This window comes from Dermacentor variabilis, chromosome 7 (assembly GCF_050947875.1).
Source record: "Dermacentor variabilis isolate Ectoservices chromosome 7, ASM5094787v1, whole genome shotgun sequence".
NCBI classification, from domain to species: domain Eukaryota; kingdom Metazoa; phylum Arthropoda; class Arachnida; order Ixodida; family Ixodidae; genus Dermacentor; species Dermacentor variabilis.
In genome coordinates, this window is record NC_134574.1 from 107223721 (window position 1) to 107239480 (window position 15760).

General features: G+C 46.8%; 1 protein-coding gene across 7 annotated transcripts in view; it reads left to right on the forward strand.

Annotated features, from left to right (window-relative positions):
- The window catches only part of LOC142587742 (uncharacterized), an 80817-nt gene that overhangs the window by 8550 nt on the left and 56507 nt on the right, over positions 1 to 15760 (forward strand). For 2 of the 7 annotated variants that reach the window (XM_075698951.1, XM_075698954.1), the window contains 3 exons: positions 2444 to 2561; positions 12048 to 12303; positions 13616 to 13995. In XM_075698951.1, the coding sequence (XP_075555066.1) occupies positions 2444 to 2561; positions 12048 to 12303; positions 13616 to 13995 (754 nt within the window). The remainder of the gene's footprint in view (positions 1 to 2443; positions 2562 to 12047; positions 12304 to 13615; positions 13996 to 15760) is intronic. The other 5 variants (XM_075698950.1, XM_075698953.1, XM_075698955.1 and 2 more) reach the window with 3 other exon arrangements.

A 15760-nucleotide genomic window follows, 5' to 3' on the forward strand; every position in this document is an offset into this window, starting at 1 on the left:
GCAGCGCACGACAGAGAAGATGTGCCCGAGTGGTGGTGCTTCCGTAAAGAAATTACACGCCGTAGTTGGGCAACAGAGGGTGCTGGTGCCTCTTTAAAATTTCACTTTGCAAAGTTTCTTAAAGTAAGATGACACATTTCTGTGGTGGAAACTATTTTTCCCACAACTTTGATACACACATGGAAGCGTGCTTCCCACGGCTCGTGGAAGGGTTGATTGAGTCAGTACAGACTTCAGCGGGCGAGTTCTCATCTTTCGCTCTACTTTCTCCCCTCCCCAGGGCTGGGTAGCCAATCAGGCTCAGCCTGGTTAACCTGTCTGCCTGCTGTTAGAATTGGTGTGCAACTGTGCACATACCTTACCTCATACCTCATACATACCTTACCATTACTCTCTGTCTCTGTCTCAACATGCAGGAGGCAGACGCAAGCAAAAAAGCTGTGTGTGGCGGGGTAGAGTGGACCTCTTGTCGATGTGAGCACATCAAACAATGGAATGATTTAAGGATTAGATATATACAGCAAAGGCTAATTCGAAACAGCAACATTATTGTTGTCGGTTGAAGCATCTAGCAATGTAATTTTTCAAAAAGTTCTCTTCTTTTTTTTTTATGCCTACCATTCTGGGTGTTATTAAAACCGAGATATAGGCCATCCTAAAATGACAAGAGCTGAAAAGTGATGAATTTTTCACTAACGGGCTCATACTATGAGTAGGAGGAAGTTGTTATGAGTTTCCAACAATCTCCGATTTGGATTAACGAGAGTAGCACAGTAAAAAAAAAAAAGTAGAAAACATTATAAGCAGTCATTGCAGTACGCTATGCTGGTGTGCTACACCCAGAAAGAAGTTGAGAACAAGTTAAGGACCGTGCAAAGAACGGTGGAACGGAAAATGTTAGGTGTAAGGTTGAGAGACAGGAAGAGAGCAGTGTGGATAAGAGAGCAAACGGGCAGGTAGCCACTATTCTAGTTGACATTAAGAGAAAAAAAATTGCGCTGGGCAGGCCATGTAACGCGTAGGGCATATGATCAGGAGACCACTAGAGTTATAGAATTGGTGCGAGGGCAAGGAAAGTGCATTCAAGGACACCGATGAATCAAGGACACATGGGGTGATGAAATGAGGAAATTTGTAGCCACAAGTCGAAATCAGCTAGCGCAAGACAGGGGTAGAAGATTGCTGGGAGAGGCCTTCGTCCTGCAGTGGACATAAAAATAGGCTGATGATGATGATGCTGTTGTGCAAAAAATTTCTTATTTTGCTGCATGCCACACAAAGAAAAATGCTTAAAGGCTTTGAAGCGTGAATGACAGCTTCGTGAAGAAGAAAGCAAAACTACCAGCATGTCAAGTTCTATGCTATGGTTTCCTTATTAGTAGCAAAAATGATTTTCTTACATGTATCTCTCCTTTGCAACTGTAAAACCCCGCCACTAGTCTTATACATAGACTAGTGGTGGGGCAACTAAAACGCAAGTACAAAATGGGGGAATTTTTTTTTTTTATAAATACTGCGAGCCTTCAGAGAAGGCCGTGGGCAGGAGTGGACAGTACATATGAAGAAATGATCAAAAATAAGAAGACAAGAACACATTACACAAAGCTAGCACCACGCACTGAAAAGCAGCAAAAGACCGATAGTTTGCATGTCGCTTGCATACGAACCCTTGCTACAGATATAAAATTGTGCACTGATATATTGACAGAGTGCTTGGCAAGGAAAAATTAGATAAGAACACGGACCATTCAAGCTGCCCGTGCATGTCGCACGATATGACAAACTGCTTTAATTCATCACTTATCGAAGCATTCTGCGGAAATGGTATGGTGGATTCTTGGTATAGGAAAGTTCGAGCTTGTCCACATACATACTACTCTTTGCCAAGGACAGGGTTATTAAAGATGTGGATGGCAGTAATAGTGCTGATAGTGACATCTTGGGGAGCTTTGTCCAACAGCAATGTGTTTGAAGCATTTGTGTGTTACACAACTGTTCCCGTTTAAGGAAATTGAAAGAAGGGCTGCACATGGACAAGTTACACAAGCAGCTAAGTAGAATACTGTTGCTCGCGGCAATAGTGGAACTCTGTCCTCCTCTTTGATTAAAAGTTGCACTTGAATGCGGTGCCGCTGTGACTGCTCGTAATTTTATTTTCGGTTCCCCGTTATTCCGTCAAGTGTAATATGTATGCACGGACAATCTGAAACTGTACATTTCTATTATAGGCTTCGACCTATGAGACAGCTATAGCATGGGATAAAGCTGAAATCAGCCATGTTACTTTGCCTAACTCGATGTAACCACATACTTCTCACGTCGCCGTTAATGTGTGAGGACATGTTGTCCTATTCAAATTCAAATTTTACTTGGTAGCGCAGCTTGTGGCATTGCTGAGGCCACTACCTTCGCTGCAACTACATGGCGCGCATTCATGTTTCAGGACTTGGTATCACAACTGCGACCTCTGCAAGAAAAGGGCAGGGCCACTGCAGAACTTTGCTGCCCACCTTCGTGGCCGCAAGCATCGGCGGGCGGTTGAGATGTACAAGGAAACGTGGGTGATTGCCCGGCCGATCTGAAAAGCGGTCATTTTTCTTTTTTTCTTTCTTCCTTGGGCAGCCTTTGGCATCTCCTCCCCCGTCTCTGAGCACCTTATCTACACTTTCCACTAACACGTATTTGTCACCTTCGTAAAGCACTACTGAATTCTGATGCCACCCTTGGGCCCCCGTCTTAGAGAATCTTCAAGAGACACACTTCTACTTGGCAGGCTTAAAGGCACAATAAGGAGAAAACATTGCGCCAGTTTAGACTGATAAAGCAGTTTTCAAAACTATAGTTTTCATTAATTTCTTGATAATTGTTTGATTATTAGAAGACAAACAAAGATCAACTTTCTAAATTTCGCACCAATTTATTAACGCTGGTACATCAACATTAAATCACATAATTCAAAGTATTTTTCCGTATTTAGGCTGTTGGGGATCCGCAAAGGTTCTTGAGGCTTGCTACATTCGCTCGTTTAAAACCGACTGCAGCCTATCTTCACTGATAAAAAAAATTAACATGGCCACGAGTAGACGGCATCAAAATTTGTGATGTCATGACAAGCTGGTGTGGGACTTGCAAGGCGGCGTTGCCACCCGTCTTTCGTTCTTGCGTATTTGCTGGCCTACCGAGCCTTTTTTCTCATGGTAAGAGCACCAGTCTTGGTATTGTAGAAGGGTAGTTTACTAATACAACTCAAATAACTTTTCTCTTGAGTCCTTTTAGGGCCATAGTACTGTGCATCTTGCTTGGGCTGTGGTGCGATTGCACACGTTAAGCACAGAATAAACATGACTTGGCAGTCGGGTATGAGGTTGCGGGTGTGCAGAAGAAAAAAAAGGAACCAGCAATGGCTGAGGTCCGACAGGACAAACATGGCGAACCGGTGTGACAGATCCGTGCGTATTTTGACGGAAGAAAAAGAAATTTATGAATGACAGGAAGCTGAACAAGTCGGTACGGAATTGCAGGCATGCAAAGCATGGACGCAAGAACAACGAGGAGGACAGTTTGAATGCCGACTACCAACTGACACTTCACTTCAGCCCAATCAGTAAATGGCCTTTCTGCAATACCAAAAAAGCCACTCTTGTCACAAGAAGGCACTTGGTAAGCTAGAAAAGATGCAAAATTGGAAGACTGGAGGCAACGTCGCCTTGAAGTTCCTGCACCAGGTTGCTGTGACACCGTGGCCTGGTTGATCTCTTCTTCACAAATATGGGATTCGCTGTGTTCTAAAAGCTGAGGACTGAATTTTGCAAGTTTTCAGAACATTTACAGTGCCTCAACAGTCAAACTGCGTAGAAATACATTAAATCTGTATGGCACACTGACGTACTAGGGTTAGGTTTTGGCACTGGAACCCGCTACACTCCTTCGCTTAAAAATGTGCCCCTGCCTGCACCTCATACCGAGGCTAGCGTGCAGCACAACAGCCACCGACCTGCCTCGTATCTGCGCCCATACAACTCATCCTCTCAATGCTATTGTTTTGGTTCGCACCAGCACCATGCCACATCGCCCCACTGCCCAGCCCGAGGTAAACGTTGCTATCATTGCGGTCTCATTGGTCACTTCAGCACGGTATGCAACAAGAAGCGACGGGCCATTGCTGTTCGGGAGCTTAGTGGCCAGACATTGCCCAACAATGAAACTGACAATGAAGCTGTGAGCATTCTATGTGTGACCGCGTCCGGCCGCACCAGAATTCTAGTCGACGTAGCAGTTGGTCACGCGACTTTAACATTCCTTATCGACTCAGGATCTTCAGTCTCCATTCTAGCGGGTGATCTTTTTGATAAACATTTTGCCAGACAGGTGCTGCTGTTAATGCCCCATGTGAACCTGTTAGATTATTCGAAAAAGCCTATCCCAGCACGAGGATGATTTCTTTCGAAAGTCACATGCAAAGAATATGAAGCGTCCATTCTGTTCTACATTGTCTCGCAAGGCACATCGCTTCTGGGTGTCGACGCCATTATGGTTCTTGACTTCCAGATTGATGGCGCATCCCTCCGCTGCCTTGAGATTACTACGTCAACCAGCAGTGCTACCAACGTACAAGTTCCAGTTCAAGTACCAGTTTCATCTGCATGCCTTTCAGCACAGTTGTGCAATAAATTTGCATGTCTTTTAGACTCCACCCTCGGCCTAGCCAATGTATTTGTGCATCGTGTCAAAGTACGGCTCTCAATTCCACCCATTGTAGGAAAACTTTGCCGCCTTCCTCTTTCACTCCGAGCTGAGGTATCTGAGGAACTTCGTCGGCTAGAGGAGTTGGGAGTGATAGAGGGCATTAACGTTTCAGAATGGTTGTCTTCGATTGTTGTTGTTCGAAAGAAGGATGGAGGCATTCGTGTTTGTGTTGACTTATGAGAGCCTAACAAAGCTGTCATGACTGATAGCTTCCCTCTTCCATGCACCGAAGAACTCCTCCACAGCCTCGTTGGAGCAATGCATTTTTCGAAGCTAGATCTCGCATTGGCCTACTACTAGGTTTTGCTCGATCCTGAAAACCGTGACTTGACTGCTTTCATAACTCACGATGGCCTCTTCCGCTTCAAGGCACTGGGTGCCGCCCCCTTCGCATTGCACGCTGGTCGGAACAGCTGCTTCGCTACAATTATACAGTAGAGTATCGGAAGGGGTCTGAAAACCAGATGGCGGCTGCCCTTTCCCGCCTCCCAGTTCCGTCCCCGCAGGAAAATGTGTCATTTGATGAGGTTGTGTCCTTTGTTGAGTTACCGTGCCTCACCAAAGAGCAGTTTCAGCGGGCTTTTCGTGAAGACTGCATGTTAGAACAAGTCAAGATCTATGTCGCCGCATCTTGGCCTGCACATAAGACGCCCTCGGTTGAACTTCAGCCTTTCTCCTTGGTACGTGAAGAATGGTCCGTCGTTGACAACCTGCTCCTGCTCCACGAACGAATCGCCGTTCCCTTGTCTCTCACACCACAGGTAATCGCTGCTGCCCACGAAGCTCACCCTGGTATAGTTTGAACAAAAGCTCGACTACGAGAACGGTTCTGGTGGCCGATCACGGACAAGCAAGTGGAGCTTTCCATCCAGAACTGCAGCATATGCCGATGGCTGACTAAAGTACCAAGACTGCTGCTACCCCCTTGCAGCCAGTACCTCTGCAAGAGTGTCCATGGCAGAAGCTTGCCGTTGACATCGTCGGCCCTATAGAGAGAGCACCACATGACTGCAGATGCGCCATTACGCTCATCGACTATTTTTCCAAGTACAGTAGAACCCCGCTGTTACGTTCCTCACTGCTGCGTTTTCCCGGCTGCTACGTCGTTTTCATCCGGTCCCGGCATAGCTTCCATAGGATCCAATGTATAAGGAACCCCGCTGTTACGTCGTAGCTGTGAAAACGTTCCCGCATGATACGTCGCAACTTAGCCCCCCGAACCCGCCTGGGCTAAAGTAGGCAACGCGCTCCAACCGCCATTTTGGCTTTTGACGAGTTTTGGCCGGGCTTGGCTATGGAACTGGCTGCAAGAAGCCGCACGCCAGTTCGAGAGGCCGCCATCGAATTGGCGTGCGGCTTCTTACAGCCAACTCCATAGCCAAGCCCGGCCAAAACTCTCCAAAAGCCAAAATGGCGGTCACATACGACGACTACGTCGCCGTGGATGTTGTTGTCGGGACGTCAGAGTGTCAGAGCATCGCCGAGATCGATGGGATCTCGGTCGCGAGTGAAGTCGCAGACTGCGATGCACGAGCCGCATGATGCCGGGGAGTTGCCAAATCGTAGCTTTCGAAAAGCCGTTGCGGCTCTGGACCTCCTCCGCAGGTACGTCGCACCTCACAGCGACGCTGACAGCAATGCGGCCTTCCAGGCTATTGAGAAACGTGTGGTGATTTCTAGCGAGCGAAAGAAACGGCAAGCCACAATTCTGGACTTTTTTTTAGGTCCTAAGCGCACTCTGTGGAAATAAATTGTCTATAGTTGAAGCTGCACTTTTTTTCATTCATTTTCGGAGCTTTCCTCACTGTTGCGTTTTCCCGGCTGTTACGTTTTTTTTTCCCGGTCCGGTGAAAAACGTATGAACGGGGTTCCACTGTAGCCAGGTGTTCAATTCTGCAGTGAAGTATCACCCCGGATCATCATAAACTTTTTGCTTTCTGTGTTCTCCCATGAAGGCTATCCGGACGTGGTGGTCTGCAACAATGGGCCCCAGTTCTCATCTATGGAGTTCATTGAGTTCCTCAAATATCGCGCCATCTGCCTTGTACACTCTTCCGTTTGCTACCCCCAAGCGAACGGACTTGTCGAGCGGTTTAGCTGGGTCTTCAAGAATTTTCTGCAGGTTGCCATGTTGGAAAAGCCTCCACTTCGCCAAGCAGTAACCGAGTATTTTGGCATATATCGCTACACGCCACATGCCACCACGGGAGTTGCACCGTCTGTTCTCCTACGCGGACGGCGACCGAGAACATGCCTTGACATTGCGAGTCGCCCATCACCGGCTTTCTTCAGCGATCCTGTTTGTGAATTTCATCGTCTACGCCAACTAGTTAAGAGCAAGCAAGACTACAGCAAAGAGTACACAGACCGTCGCAGGGCCCCAGAGAAGACAACAGTGTCTGTTGGTGATTACATTAGAATTAAGAAACCTGGAATATCGGTTAAAGGAGATTTCGCGTTTAGCCACCCGAGGAAGGTAGTCCATCAGCAAGGTCCATCATCGTTTCGGCTTGATGGTGGACTAACCTCGAACGCGTCGAAGCTATCCAGGGTACTTGCAGCTTCAGCCACATGGAATCTGCAGCATAATGCTGTTTCTGAACCTGCGACTCCGTCGTCGGCATCTCAGCAACCCAACGATTATACCTCAACAGCTTGAACCGAAGCCTCACCAGCTACGCCCGCACTACGAGCTCCAGCGCCAGCCGTGTCCGAGGACCCTGTGCTTCAATGTCGGGGCCAACCACCGAGGAACAGAAGGCCTCCAGCTCGATACCGGGACCACATGTAGCTTGTGTGCTAGGTGCCGACGGGTGCAGTGCCAGAGAACTTGAGTGCTGCATGAACTGTGTGCAGATGGTTACGTGTCTCTGCGAGCGCTTATTATTTTTTTTTTCTGTCATTGCTTGTTCTAGGCCCTTCTGTATAGTTGTTCCATACAATATTATAATGAAGAGCACATGCCATGTATGGTAGCAGATATTTGTAAATTTTTGTAAATACTCTATATCTGTATAATAGTACTAATCTACTAACTATTACTTACCTCGTTCTTGTAGTGTATGAGTTTGTTTGCCCTTACAAACCGCCAGTGGCACCAGTGTTGTCACCTGTATGTGTACATGCTTCTGAATAAAAAGGAGGTCTTGTTCTGCTGCGGCTGTGACTGTCTTCGTGGTTCCCCATATGCGGCTTTCGCCAAAATACAAGCGCAAAATTAGAAAGAAAAAAATTTTGGGCTTTACTTTCTTCTCTGCTAATCAACCTATTCCAGTTAAATTGACATAAATGCTGTTTTAAACTAACACTTTTCAGCCTAAACTAATTTAGTGTTTGTCATTAGCATCCCTTCAAAAGTTACACTTTTTCATCGCCATGTGACCCCTCAGTTTATATTCAGTGTTTGTATTGTCCTTCTCATTCTTTCAGAGTCCATGTGTCACACGCTTACATTTCTGTAACGGGAGAGTGGTTTATTAAGTATTTATGAATTTTAAGCTGGAAGAAAGCAACAATAAAAAAGCAACTTCTATGGTGCATGAGATGTCCACTTAGCCCAACATGCGAAAAGAACCCAGCATGGGCTCGAAAGCAGTTGGGTAAAGAAAAGAATTCACCGACAGTAGTAACAAGGAGGCGTTGTTTGTGGGCGCAGCGGAGTTCCTGAGAAACTAATCCTACATCGCCCGAATAATAAACTCCGACCACGAGTACATAAGCATGTGTTCAATGTGCTCTAATAGCACTGAAATTGCAGAAAAGATGACTATCGCTCGGGCCATAATTTCACTCAAATGTAGGTACGTCATCAGCGACTCGCAGTTGGCCGTAGGAAACTATGCGCAAGGAGGAAAATCGCCTGAGGCCGCTGAAATACTCCACGTGAAAGCCCAGCTCATATCATCAGAGGAATTCCAAGAGAGATACATCATTTGGTTTTTAGCCTACACCTCCTGCGAGTCCGCTGCTCCCAATCTCAACAAGGAAGCCCACTGCATCACACGAGGTCTCACTCACCACTCTCGCGAAGAAGCTTCCCCCACAGAAACGGGAGAGGAGGCCTGGAAGGAGAGAGACAGAATGTTCAGATTCTGTGACGTCACCTACTTCTACCAAAAGTCAAGGTGCAGATTCCCACGTCCTAGCTCCAAATTAGACAGATCTTGGGTGTTTGACTGGAGGCGACTTCAAACCAGAACCTTCCCCAACCTGGTGCGCCTGCATCGCGTCTACCCCAAACTGTACCCAGATGACTTGCGTAAACTACGTAGGACAGAACACACCACTTTAGAACAGATTTTTTGGGAGTGCGCACATGTACAGGACAAAAATGCAGTCTCCTCGGAACAACGTAGGGTGTAGTGGAAAGCAGCGCTAAGGTCAGATCTGCAAGACCAACTATGGGCCATCCAGTGAGCTCGAGAGGCGGCTGGGAGACAGGGTCTCTCTTTCGCCCCTGGCGCAGCCTAGGCCCAGGCCTCAATTCACTGATTTCTTTAATAAAGTTGTTTCACTCACTCACCGATGATTACAATACTCCCTAATGTGAAACGTGAGCGCACCTCCATGTGCGTTTTCATTTTGTCATTCAGTGGCTGGCACGGACAATCTGTCTCGTGCGGCACGTTGCAAATGGAGCGAAGTGCGGTGCGACTGCCTCGCTAGCACGTGGGTGACGCATGGGTGGGATTCACTGCAGCTGCTGCCTACAGACCTCCCAGAGCATGCGCACTACTCTGGCGCCATCTCCTAGCCATTGTCGCCGCACTACGCTTTTCTTCTCACACTTTTGCCTAACCCTCCTCTGCTTTTTGCTTCATGGTTCCACTGCCACCCTCCTTTCTGCTTTCCTCCTTGTGTCTCTCATCCCCCGCTGTGCTCTGCGTTCGCTTCCTTCTTTCGATGTGTTCACTTGCTCGGTTACTCCGAGCTACAATGCCGATGCTCGCTAAGGAACGGCCTCCTGAGAGCAGCGCTCTAAAACCTGAAGTCAAAGTCATTTCTGTTAGAACTTCAGGACGAAAAGTAGACAAGGACGAAAAGACGACCGCACAGCACAAGTGAGGCCTTCTGTTGGTCCTCATCTAGTTTTCGCACTGAAGTTTCAACATGAATATCTACCAGGTTGCTCAGTTTCCCTATTTCCCCTAGATTACCCTATTTCCCGAGTCAGAATTTGTACCCTCAGTCAACGCACAGCGGCTGTCATAACTCCTGTAACCGTGTTGCTCTGAGGTGTTTAACGCAATCGGTGAATCAATCAAACATTTCGACAGCTCTAGCAATGCCACAAGGTCCCACAGAAAGCTGTAATCTGGTTTTCTAGGGAACCCTTCCACATGTCAGAATGTTCATGAATGCGGTACTTGTCCCAGGCAACTTTTGGAGCTAATAGCTTCTTTGTGAACAAACGTGGGTGGTTGCGCTGGAGGTCTTTAACTATTTCACTCTCGGGTTTTTTTTTTTTTTTTCGGAGGTGATGCACTCAGCATTGGGTTTCTTTGTCAGGTACAGTAGGTTTGTGTTAATTGACCCCGGTTAATTTGATTTTTTGTTAATTAAACCCCGACCGCAGCTCTCAGCCGGCGCACAGGCATTTCTATGGGTGAAAAATTTTATTATTTTGATCCTAAAATTAGCCTTCACCAGATAATTCGGAATGTGGCCAGTCAGCGTGCCTGCACCTAAACCATACGGTGACCCCAATAGCGACCCCTTTAGTGGCAGCATGTCTCGGCGAAGCTTTGGGAATGGTTAATGCATTGAACCCATGTAATCTCCCATCGAAAAGACCTATTTTTAGCCTGCACTAGAACGATTTTCAAGCAATAATGGTAGCTCATAATTTGTAATTGTGGTATTCACCTTATTCTAACGCTTCCTTTGTTGCTTTTTCCTTGGGAAAATTGATCTGAAAATTGTTTGCGCCGTGCATTCGGATGGGAAACCAAAGCGCCTGTGAAGTGTTCGTATGCTTTTCTGCATAACATGGCTTCATTGCAGCGAAGCTGACTTTAGGACACCAGCCGCCATTCTACAAAATTTGAGACCACGTTAGATTTACAGTTTGTTTAGGAGGTTTAGTGTGCTCTCTGTGTTACTTTTCTACTTTTGACGCCTAGAAAGCATACGCATGTTTCATTCAGAAGTGTGTTAGAATCGGGCAAATACTGCCAAATGAACCAGCAATGTGTTCTGGTGTTTTTGCTGCATCTTGTGTACTTCAACCGCCGGATAATTCGATCAATTTCATCAGTGCCCCCAGGGTCGAATTAATAGAAGTTGACTGTATTATAAAACGAGCACAATTTTTGTTGTTGTTGGGCAGAGAAAAAAGAAAGACACTAATAATAGCAAATGTTCTTTTGGTGCGGCCCTCACATTTCTGTCTCACAAAAGGAATGCCAAATGTAATATGGCTGGACAGAAATGTAGCAGCACGTCATTGACCTGACATGGTTAATACATGCCAAAGTTTGTTAGACCTCGCGCTTTCCTAGGATAGTGTAGGAGGTGCACAAGCGTAGGAGTTGTTCTTTCTGGTAAGCATACAATCATCTGGCATTGCAGCAGCCGACTTGTGGTTAGTGGCTCCGGCACCTTTCTATGCACCTATGCAATGCGTTCATATAACTTGCACTTGCAGCTAGTGCACCAGTAAAGCGAGTGCCCCATATTGGACGCTGTTTTCTTTAACAGTGCGCTTTAACTGTACACTGTGAAGGGTTTTGACAAAGAATGCACAAATGACTGTCAGAGTGTAGTCAGAAATGCGGGCCAGAATTTGTCATGCGCACCAAACCATCCGTGGTAGCATGTGAGCCTGCAAGGTCACCCTGTGCTCCAGCAGTCGCCACGTAGGTTCTCAGTCAGCTGCACATTGTTTTATGGGAGCATGGCAGCAAATAGAAGGGACGAATAAAACACGTTGAACAGTGTGCTGGCATGCATTCATGCTGGTAATAGTGTGTGTTGTTCTTGAGCGGAACGGCAGACAAGGGGATCGTAATGGCAAGAACCAGCACCAGAGTTCCTTGCCCGCACTCGCGGCGTTTGTGGCATTACAGTTTTCCTTGTCACTTGTGATGTGTTCTCATATAATGGGCTGTGTTTAATGCCGCTGGGCCACAGTTTAATTGCTTTATATAAAAATTTGAATCTTAGGTCTCACTAAATCTGTCGTAGTAGCACTGTAGAAGACAATAGCCACAGTGGACCTGGTGTTATTTCTGTGATGTTCCTTTCATGTGAAACCGTCGACTGTGTTTGTTCTAACCTTTCTTCTGTTTGCCTCTGTTTAGTCTGGCAAGGGAAGAAGCATCCAGAGCCAAGCCTAAACCAAGCCTAAGACAGAGTGAAAGAGCAAAGGCTGTGTCCAAAGCCAACAAAAAGACGCCACTTTCCAAGGGAGAACAGGTCAGAAAGCTGACAAAAAGTGGAGCCACCACCAAAAAGAGCACTAAGCAGGTCCTCAAGAACTGCGATCGAAAGACTAGATACGGCAACCAAGGATCCCAAAGATCAAGGGATACCAATTCACAGGACTACAAAGACACCGTAAGTTTACTGCATTCGCTGCCTTCACATTACCAGGCATAGGGTGTTTTGCTTTTTGATGGTGACTGTTTTTCACTGGATTGCCACTGATATCGATTTGTCGCTCGGCACAAGATGTGCCAACTGTGTCAGAAAATCTTTTAATGTTGTTACGCTTCTATAGCGAAAGAGACTTGTCTGATCAGATTGCTTGCACCATGTAAATGCTGTTGCACGTTCTAGAATGTAAGCGAGCTCGAGCGATTACTGTGGTGTGCACTGTGAGCCATGTGACGCTGTGAGCTTCTGATGGACAGGGCTTCTACTGCCACGCACACGAGTTGCGGAGCACATTTTCCGCCGAACACTTAACTAGCTCTTCGAGATGCATGCGCTGTCAGGTGTGAGCTTTGTGGCGTCTGAAGGTTTAGGTGCCGTAGTGCAGTGCTCGGCTAGGATGACCCTTCACTCTTAACTGCCACCGTCTCCCCATGCGGCAGCTGTGGTAGAAGACTCCGGCGAGAGAGGAGGATGGCAGTAGCGTCATGCGCCAGCGCTTGTACCGCTAGAGACAATACAAAATGACAAACTGGCCTGTATGTAAAGCCACCTATGCTACTGCTATGGGTGTGCTGCTTAACCGCTTGGTCCTGTGTGGAATTATGCAATGAAACAAGTGCCAGCTAGATATCCCCATTATAATAAATGTTTGCCATGAAGTGCATCACCAAAAGTGAATAGTCTTCTGGAAGTGTTCGGCTATTCGCTTACATTGACAATCATTATGATGAAGCAGTTGCGGTCACTGGCCAAGTCAAGGTGAAGATAACACAGATACGTTTCGGGACCTGTACGGGTTCCTTGATCACACTGAAAGCGGGCAAGAGCCCCAAGTCACATTTTGGCATAAAAACGACTTGCGGCTCTTGCCCGCTTTTAGTGTGATCAAGGAACCCGTACGGGTCCCGAAACGTCTCTGTGTTATCTTCACCTTTAGGAAACGGGTTCCCTACGTCACATTTTGGCATAAAAACGACTTGCGGCTCTTGCCCGCTTTTAGTGTGATGAAGGAACCCGTATGGGTCCCGAAACGTCTCTGTGTTATTTTCACCTTGACTTGGTCAGTGACCGCAATTTCTTCATCATCATGTTACCTGACCAGACGAATTTTCATCGAACTCTTGACTACATTGACAATCATTATTGATGGATCCTGCACAATTTTTTTTCCGTGTTTTTTGCTTCGTAGGCTAATACTGGCAGAATGCATTAGTTGTGCCCTTATATTTCCTAGCAGTCTAGTGGTTAACTTCACAACAAGCTTCACTTTCAGCAGCAAAAGGAGCCGTCAAGAAGAGGGAGCTGGCCATCTGCCGGATCAGGAACCACGCCAAGCAAGAGGGCATCTGTTCAACGAGACAGCAGCGAGCCAACGCCTTGTCGGAGATCACGAGACGACACTCACAACCCTTCCTCCAAGGACAGCTCATTTGAGGGGGACTCATCACCGGTAGAAAAGCCTGGCAACGACGGTGACTACGAAATGAACAGGAACTGGAATGGGCCCCCTCGTTTTCCGATACGCCCGTATGGTAGAGGGGGGGCCCCCTTCATGGGCTACGGCGGACGGGGCAACCCTCCTCCTTGGGGCAGACCTCCTCCACCACCACGGCACCCTTTCAACCGGTATGACGGTCCTAGGCCATTTAATAGGTAAGTTTTTTTCAGAAAACAATGAACACAGAAGTTAGTAGGGAATGCAATCAAACCTCGACATAACAAACCTCTGTTCGAATTTTGTGTTCTAACAAATTGTTTTAATTTACCGATTTTGGTTCCATTAAAAACCATGTATTATATTTTTTTTTTCGCCACTTAGTGAAGTAATTTCGTGACGCAGTTTCTATTTAACGAAGTTTTCAGCCATGTTAAGCATGTACAGCTGAGCGCAAAAGTTAAAGGACCAGAGATGCCGCTAAATTTTTTTTTTCACAGCCTAGGCGTAAAGGCTGAAATCAGGTGGCACTGCCTCCGTGCACCTGTATGACTAGCTTCATGCAATAATATAACTTCACATTACACAGCTGTGCCAACCATGACCTGGTTGCATGCATTTGCATGGACGGTGGATGAGCAAGTGGGAGAGAGGATATTCAGATTTCTGACAGGTGGTAAATCAAGTCGAACCCGACAATGAAACGGCATGGATGGTGCCTGCTCTTAGCCGTTGGCGGGGGCTATGCGTGAAGCAGTGATTGAGTCACGTGACGTGCCGTCTTATCGTCTGTCATACAGATTGGTCTTATGACGGCCCACCTTGCGTAAAGTTGGGTAAAGTTGGTGTATTGGAGAAAAAACTGGAAACCAATACTTTCTGTGCAGTAAATAAATTAAAATTATTGCCGCAAAGTGCAGGTCCACTATTAAACTGAGAACCGTATTAGTATTTAGTACAACAGAACTTCACTACGGTCAACGAACGATTTTCCGTACAACTCGCTTTCCGGATACACTCGATAATTCGGATGCCTCCGTGGCGCCGCCACGGTACCCCACAGAGTCACAGTATGAGAGCATCTGTGATTTCAGATGCAGAACCCTTCGGCATCTGATTACCAGACACTTTGCCATGTTTGTAGGTCGGAAACACCATTGATTGAAGCCACCACCGACACTGCCGCCTCGAACAGGCGCTCTCGCACGTAGATCCACTGGCACCTGTATCCACCACCGCTAGCTACTTCCACATTCGGTACCAAGCTTCTTGCTGTTCAGTGCCATGTTTTTTATTGAAATGCTTCACCGCTGTTAGCAATGGCGCCGACTGCGTCTTTGTAATCCTCGCCAATGACTTCGAAGCTCGAAAAGCACGGCACATTGCATAATGCTGGTTCTTGAAGATTAGCTTCGCCTCAATACAGGAGTGTTACGCGGTGAAGCATGTGCGAAGTGCTGTGTTGCGTATACCAAGAGTGGGAACAGACAATTGTCACGGGACACAGTATCTATTCCTTAACTATACTCACGTGCACCCACCATCAGCCACAGTGTGTTCCTCAATACGCCTAATAAGTGTGCCGGCAGGCCTTCAGAGCTACCTAGGACGTTCCTGTGGTGCTTAGAGCCCTTGGGGGCAGTAAAAGGCATACATTTGTTTTATCGGGCATTTTCACGGCCCCTAGGGAGTCCGAAAAATTGGATGTTGACTGTAATTCACTAGTTTCACAGGAAAAAAGAAAGCACTCGATTCTGCTCAGTGAAAATTAAATTGATAAAACAATATTTGCCCAACTGTCATATACTAGAAATGAGCTGTAGTCACTGCTGATGTACCAATTTGGTGTTCCCTTTAGTAAGAGTAGACCATGCGGTATATCTTGATTTCTATGTGCCTGACAGCTCGTTACATTCTTGTCATACAATACTAGGAGACTCCTAAGCATGTACTGCACTGTGTTTCCTTACCCAAAATTTGTAA